Below are 7165 nucleotides of genomic sequence, written 5' to 3'. Positions count from 1 at the left end.
GCATTCTTGATCTTGCATCATTCTTCCCTGGTTGAAAAAAACTCGTCCTCAAGTCTATCAGCTTCTATAGATGGCACAAGATTTGCTATAGTAGGAATGGAGACCCACGGCGGGAAAAAAGGGGACCCAATGCTCACCAGGTTTTAAGTTACATTTTGCTAGTTTATCATAGAGCTTCTTCACGTTGTAAGCAAACTTAGCATGTGGTCGAACTAAATCCCACTTTTTAAGTTTCAACTTTCTACCAAGTCTTTTCCATATAATCTTTGTATGTTGACTCTCAAACTTCAACTTATGATATGAAGTTATTGATGTCAGAACTTTATGAAACTTAGCCAACTCCATGTCTAACTTTGAATTAAGAATAGAGATCAACATTCTTCTTGAGACTGCATCAATTGCTATGCTTGTACACCAACAATCACTTTGATGATGAAGATATATATTTATGAAGTAAACACACCTTAGTTCTCCAATATACTTCTAACTCTCCATTATCCACTCCTCTTTAGGTAATCCTTCCTCTTGTTCATGCATGTTTTTATGGACTTAAGGATTAACGCAATATGCTGACTTGTTTGGGATGATTGAGTCATTGGAGACTAATTTGTTGAGTTGATTTAGACTTGCATGACCAAGTCCTTTGTGCTATAGGAGGGGATCATTGTCCAACACACTTAAGCAAGTGAGTTCGTTTTCTGAAAGAGTGGACAAATCCACAATGTAAATATTGTTAACTCTTTTTTCCTACAAAACAATCTTGTCAGTGGTAAGATTAATCACAAAACATTTGGCAGAGATGAATGCTACTAGGTTACCTCTGTCACACAGTTGTGGTACACTGATTAGGCTATATCTCAAGGCATCTATCAAGTAGACATTCTCATTGGAATGTGAGTCTGTCTTACCTACCTTTCCAGCCCCAATGATCTCACCTTTCTTACCATTTCCAAAGGAGACATTACCTCCTTTTAGGTCCTCAAGTGAAAGGAACCGGTTCTTACCTCCAGTCATATGCTTTGAGCAGCCACTATCCATGTACCATATTTGGCTACTTCCATTCACTTGGACCTGCAAAACGAAATCAGGGGTTAGTCTTAGTAATACAAACTAGTTTGGGTCCCTTTCTATAGGCAAATGGGTAAATTAAATTCTTTTTAGTCCATCCAGACAGCCTATTTTTCTCTTGAACAAAGATTTTGTTCTTTTGACTGGCCTTTTCTTTTGCATTACATTTATTTTTGTAATGACCAGTCTTGCCACAGTGTGCGCAGATTTTGTTCTCAGGAAGTGTGATGTACTTACTTTTGGGATCCCACTTAGGTGCTGGGGTCCTATAGCCAAGTCCTCTCTTATTGCTACTGTGATGCTCTTGTAGCCAGGATAGTGCATCAGAGGACTTATTCCATTTGTAAGTTCTGTCTAGTTCATGCTTCACCTTGCCTAGATCTTCTTTTAGGACTCTTATCTGCTCATCTCTCTTGTACAACTCATCTTTCATTTTTCCTAGATTTTCTTCTAAGGTGAGGTGTGTGTAATCAGCTTTCTTTTTACCTGTTCCTAATTTCAGTTTTAAATTTTCAAATCTATGTTCTAAGACAATGGTGTCAAGTTCAAGAACCTGGTTCTTCAACTCAGTATTTTTACTATCACTTTCACTAGCCCTGAGTTCCAGATTTTTGCACTAGCTTTTAGGATCACACATTCTCTAGACAGCTGTTCCTTCTCATTGTTTATGACCTCAGACTCATCAATGAAGTCTAACAGTAATTCAGATAGCTTTTCTTTAGACAAAAATTTAATCTTGTCTTTGAGATGAATCACACTTACCTCTTGTTCATCGTATGATTCTCCAATGGCCATACGTGCTTGTTCATCTCCAGCTTCATCTTCTGAATCCTCATATAAGCTTTCTCCCCAAGAAGCAACCACAGCCTTTGTTGATCCTTTGTTCTTCTTGGGTTGAACCTATTCTTTCTTCCTGTTTCTTCATTCAGCCCTTTCTTTCTTCCATTCAATTTCCCACTGAGGATAATTCTTGATCATGTGATCAGTCTTACCACATTTGTAGCAGCCCTCGTTGGTCTGTTTTTCAGGGGCCCTTGGTTTGTTGAAGGTTGCACCTCTTGAAGAACCCTTTCCTCTCATTAGGTACTTCTTGAAATCCCTTATGATCATAGCCATTTCATCATCCTCTAAGTCTGCACCTTCAGATATTCTAAGAGCAAGGCTTCTTTCCTTCTTGGGTGCATCCATCTTTCTGGTTTTCCTTCTCAGTTCATAGGCAGTGAGATTTCCAATCAGCTCATCCAACTTAAGAGTAGCAATGTTCTTTGATTCCTGAATAGTAGTGATTTTGCTTTCCTAAGTTACTGGCAAGACCCTTGTCAAGATTTTCTCAACCTTGTCTTCTTCAAGGATAATTCTTCCAAGAGACTTAAGTTCATTTGTTAGTGTTGTGAACCTTGTGTACATAGCTTGGATGGTTTCACCTTCCTTCATGGTGAAATTCTCACATTGAGAATACAACAGTGTTCCTCTTGATCTCTTCACTTGAGGTATTCCTTCATGGGCCACTTGTAGGGTGTCCCAGATATCCTTAGCAGTAGTACAACTTTGAATTCTGCTATACTCGTCTGGACCTAGTCCACACACAAGCCATTTCTTGGCTTTGGCATTCTTTTCCCATTTCTTCAAATCTTCAGCAGTACAGTTAACTCTTGTCTTTGGCATGTCCACTCCTTCAACATTCTTCTTTGTGGTAGCTAGGGGACCATCAGTAACAATGTTCCAAAATTCATAGTCTTCTCCTATGATGTGGTCTCTCATTCTATTCTTCCACCAGGAATAGTACTGGCCATTAAAGAATGGAGGCCTAGCAGTGGATTGTCCTTCCCAGTTTCCAGGTGGTGCACTCATCTTGATCTGTTCCTAAGGTGTTAGCCTCTTCAAGGAAAACCTGCTCTGATACCAATTGATATTTTATATTTCAATACCACACAAGAAGAGGGGGGGGGGTGATTTGTGTGGTACCTAATTTTCGCCTAGGTTGATTATAGAAGGACCTGGTTCTTCTATGTTTTCCATCTACTACTGTTGTGGAATAATAAATACAGAAAATAAAGAACACAGAGATTTTATATGGAAAACACCTGGCTCAAAAGGTGAAAAAACCGCGACCTACCTTCCAATAGGATTTTCCCAAACTCTCCACTAAAATCACTGAGCCAAAAACTGCATTTACAAAAAACTCTTTTGTAAATCTAGGATTAACTCTAATCCCGTTATGGCACACAGCTTCAAATGTTGCGACAACTTCAAGTTAACTCTAACTTGAAAACTCTAAGTACCTAATATAATTGCTTCTAAATAAGCTGAAAGGTACATTGTAAAATCACCTACTACAATTAAACTAGAATAAAAGATATACACTTGGAACTGGTTCTTCTATCTGGTTCAAGTAACTTCAGATTTGCACACTTGAATCATACATAAATTGCTTGCAAAATTGCCTTGCTATTTTGCTCTCAATTCACGTTTAACTTCTGCTTATGTGCAAAATTGACTTAGTCCATGGTTTCACTATTGTTTCCCTTAGGTCTGTAATTTCTACCAACAGATCATTCTTTTCTTTTCTAAGGATTTCAATGGTTTTCTTATGGTCAGTAACTACAGCCACTAAGTCATCTCTAGTTTGTTCAAATTCTCCTAATTCTAAGATCAAAGAATCCCTATCCTCCACAAGACTATGAAAAGCGGTGATTAATACATCAGCTAAAGACATGAGTTTTTTTGGACAATAGAATTTCAGATTTCTCTTAACATCCCTGAAATTTACCTCTTTGTTGCCATTGTCTTCATCATCATCAGATTGAGCCATCAAAGTAAAAGTTGAGTCATGTCCAGTCTCCTCGCCTTCAACTACCATCATAGAACTATCACCAGTATCAGGTTCATCTTCAGACGCACTAGAGGAATCCCCCCATGCTGCAAGAGCCTTTCTCATCATATTGTCAGTGGATATTTTTCTTTTGAAGTCCTTGAAAGGAACCGGGTTCGTCTTAGCTGTTTTTTCATGATAGTTCTTAGAGAATTCTTGCTTCAAGAGAGGATAGTCTTTCATGAAGTGTCTAGGCTTTCCACACTTGTAACAACGATCACAATTTTTTGGTCTGCTAGAGCTGTCTCTTTTTAGCATTTCTCCATTTCTTCTGACCATCTTCTTAAATCTTTTAGTTAAGTAAGCCATGTCACTGTCTTCCTCACTTGAATCATTGTTGTCAGCTTTAAGTACCGGGTTCTTTTCCTTCTTTGGTTCTCTTCTTTCATTGTCTATCTTTCTCTTCAACTCATAGGTCTTCAAGTTTCCGATCAGCTCTTCTATGGTCAGCTCCTGTAAGTCCTTTGATTCAGTGATAGCATTCACTTTGCTTTCCCAAGAGCTAGGCAGAAAACTGAGGATTTTCCTCTAGCTTGTTTCTGGGAATAGTTTCACCAAGTGAGTGTAACTCATTTATGATGGAAGTGATTCTTGTGTGCATATCTTGAATGGATTCATCGTCCCTCATTTTGAAGAGTTCATATTCGGTAGTGAGCATATCAATCTTAGACTGTTTTACTCGTGTAGTTCCCTCATGAGCTATTTGCAAAACTTCCCATATCTCCTTGGCAGTGCCGCAGGTGGAGATTCTATTGTACTTTTCAGGTCCTATTCCATATACCAGAATTTTCTTGGCACGAAAATTCTTCTCCACAACTTTCTTGTCTGCTTCAGTATACTCTTTGCTGGTTTTTTCCATTGAAAATGGAAGTTTTTCTAGTACCTTGGTTGGAACATAAGAACCATCGCATATGATATCCCATAACTCAATCAGCCATGATAAAATCGTGCATTCTTATTTTCCACCACCCATAGTATTGACCATTAAACTTGGGTGGTCGGTATGTAGATTAACCTTCTTCCAAATTTGGTGGAGCAGCCATGAGGATCCTTCCTAGGTGTTAGCCTAATAGGAGGAACCTGCTATGATACCAATTGTTAGTTTGTGTGAGTCCACCAAACTGTAGATTACCTGGTCCTCTACGAGATTCTGCTGAGAATGCTGATGAAGCAGTACGTAAATAAGGCAGAGGATTTTTACGTGAAAAAATCCCACACAAGGGGATCAAAAAACCACAACCTACACCTGTAGGCTTTTAACTTCACTAACTTGTAAAGAACCTATTACAAGCCACTTTGCAATGACTCCATTACAAAGGATTTACTAAACTAACTTGTGGTACTCTTACCATAAGCCACTTTGTGACTTGCTAGTTACAAAGGCTTTTACTAACTTGTGATGCTCTCACCACAAGACACTTTGTAACTCTACAATTACAAAAACTTTTACTTATGACTAAATCTAGTCACAACATAAACTCAAGGAGTTTACGATTTACAAGAGGATTCCTAATCAAAGGCTTCTAGCTAAGCAGTTTAGGAGATACAATAAGTACAATCACAAAGTTACAACTCAACTAGGACAACAACAAGCTATCTTTTAGGAACTGGTCCGTAGTTGCATTCAACTTTGTTCTTCAAGCTTGTGAGGATTGATTTCTCTGTTTTGGCAAGAAACTTGAATGAGAAACTGAAACCTTCAAGTGATGTTTTGTATAAACTCATTGTAGGTACACCTTGATCATATCACTTGGAATGATGTGAGCAGTTTATTTGGTTAGAGAATGAGTGGGCGTTGCTGGAGACAGTGCAGCGCGGCAAAAACCGTACAGTCATTCACTTCATTTCCAGCTGTGACCAATTGACTTATACTGTGATAAGGAAACTACAAGGCTATCATATCCTTGTTTGGGTTCCTAGCTCCTGAAGCATAGCAGTTCACCTTTAGTTGGGATTCGTTAAGCTTGCAGTATAGTCCAAATAGGTCAGGTTCCCTATCTGGTTCTTAACAGTAAGTTTGTTAGACCATCAAAATATAAGGCAAGAACATTTAAAATCTATCAAGGAAGAAGAATGAAATAAAATATCAATCACATTTTTGAAGCACAAACTTAGAAAAACTAATCACCCCTCTTTATTTTCAGCATATTGAGCTCTTTAAATAAGCCTTGCAATGAGTAAAATTGGTAAGTTTAAGGAAAACTAATCCTAGTTAAACTAGAATAAGAATAAGACTAAGAAAACCTATCCTAACTAAGAAAACCTATCCTAACTAAAATCGAAAAGACTCGAAAAATGTCGAAAATTCCGAAATTAGCAAAACCCGAGCCCCGGGCCCACGTCTTGAAATTCAGAAATTTTTACATCAATACGACCCTTATCTCGCCACGAGTCTATACATACCAAATTCACAAAAATTGGAGTTCATTTGACCCCTCAAATCACCATTTAATTCTCTTAAGTTTCAAACCCTAAACTACCATTTTTGTCCATAATTTACTTGAGTTTTCAGCTCTAATCCATGTATTTAACTTGAAAATAAGTAGAAACAACTCACCTTTGATGCTTGATGAAATCCCCCTTGAAATTCTCTCCAAAATAATCCAAGCCAAATGAAAGAAATGAAAGAAATAAGCCAAATCCGTGTTTAAAAGAATCTGCCCGTGCTTCGTCGAGTTGTACCTTGCACTTGTGCTATACAAGTTGTACATCCTATTAAAAAATTTTCTTGTCGGACACCTTCTGTTTAAACACCCATAACGTCTTGTATAAGTATCCAAATGACAAACGGTTTAAAGATTTAGAAACTAGACTCGAAGATCTTTAATTTGATAGGTTGTACACCATATAACTCTTTATATATCCCTAGATATGAGGTTCTAAATTAGGCTCCCCGAATCAGAAAATTCTGGAGAACGAGCTCCACCAGTCATATTCAATCGAACGTAACATTCTCTACAGATGTCCAAATTACGATTTCTTTAGCTTTCTGGAAACTAGACATAATCGGCTACAACTTTCGTTTTTAAACCATCTCAAAAATCCTTGTAGATCAAAAGATATAGGCCTCTGAAGTACGCTCCACGATTGCAGTCCAAAGACCTTCTGCAGAAAATTGCAGCAGAATTTCTGCAGCTTTTTCTTTTCTTTTTGGTCCGAATTTCATTCCATTAACCTTCCGAAATCTACCCGAGGCCCTCGGGACCTTAACCAATTATATCAACA

At 38.0% G+C, this 7165-nt stretch overlaps 1 protein-coding gene across 1 annotated transcript; it reads right to left on the bottom strand.

The window, feature by feature from the left end:
- Positions 1–747: 747 nt before the first annotated feature.
- On the bottom strand, positions 748–2919 carry LOC138878186 (uncharacterized). Its single transcript, XM_070157852.1, has 5 exons — positions 2712–2919; positions 2383–2642; positions 2156–2340; positions 1648–1909; positions 748–1071 (listed from the first exon to the last, which is right to left on the bottom strand). The coding sequence occupies exons 1-5, from the start codon at positions 2917–2919 to the stop codon at positions 748–750; spliced, it is 1239 nt and encodes a 412-aa protein (XP_070013953.1).
- Positions 2920–7165: the final 4246 nt, after the last annotated feature.

Source organism: Nicotiana sylvestris, chromosome 9 (genome assembly GCF_000393655.2).
Source record: "Nicotiana sylvestris chromosome 9, ASM39365v2, whole genome shotgun sequence".
Classification (NCBI taxonomy): domain Eukaryota; kingdom Viridiplantae; phylum Streptophyta; class Magnoliopsida; order Solanales; family Solanaceae; genus Nicotiana; species Nicotiana sylvestris.
This window is presented reverse-complemented; position numbering and strand designations above follow the sequence as displayed.

Excerpts from the sequence above, each read along its gene's own strand:
- LOC138878186 (XM_070157852.1), bottom strand. The coding sequence starts at position 2,919 with ATGAGTGCACCACCTGGAAACTGGGAAGGACAATCCACTGCTAGGCCT. Across the intron at positions 2,643-2,711 it reads GCCAAAGACAAGAGTTAACT|GTCCAGACGAGTATAGCAGA; the intron begins GTACTGCTGAAG and ends TGTGTGGACTAG. Across the intron at positions 1,910-2,155 it reads ATCATAAGGGATTTCAAGAA|CTTATATGAGGATTCAGAAG; the intron begins GTACCTAATGAG and ends TTGGGGAGAAAG.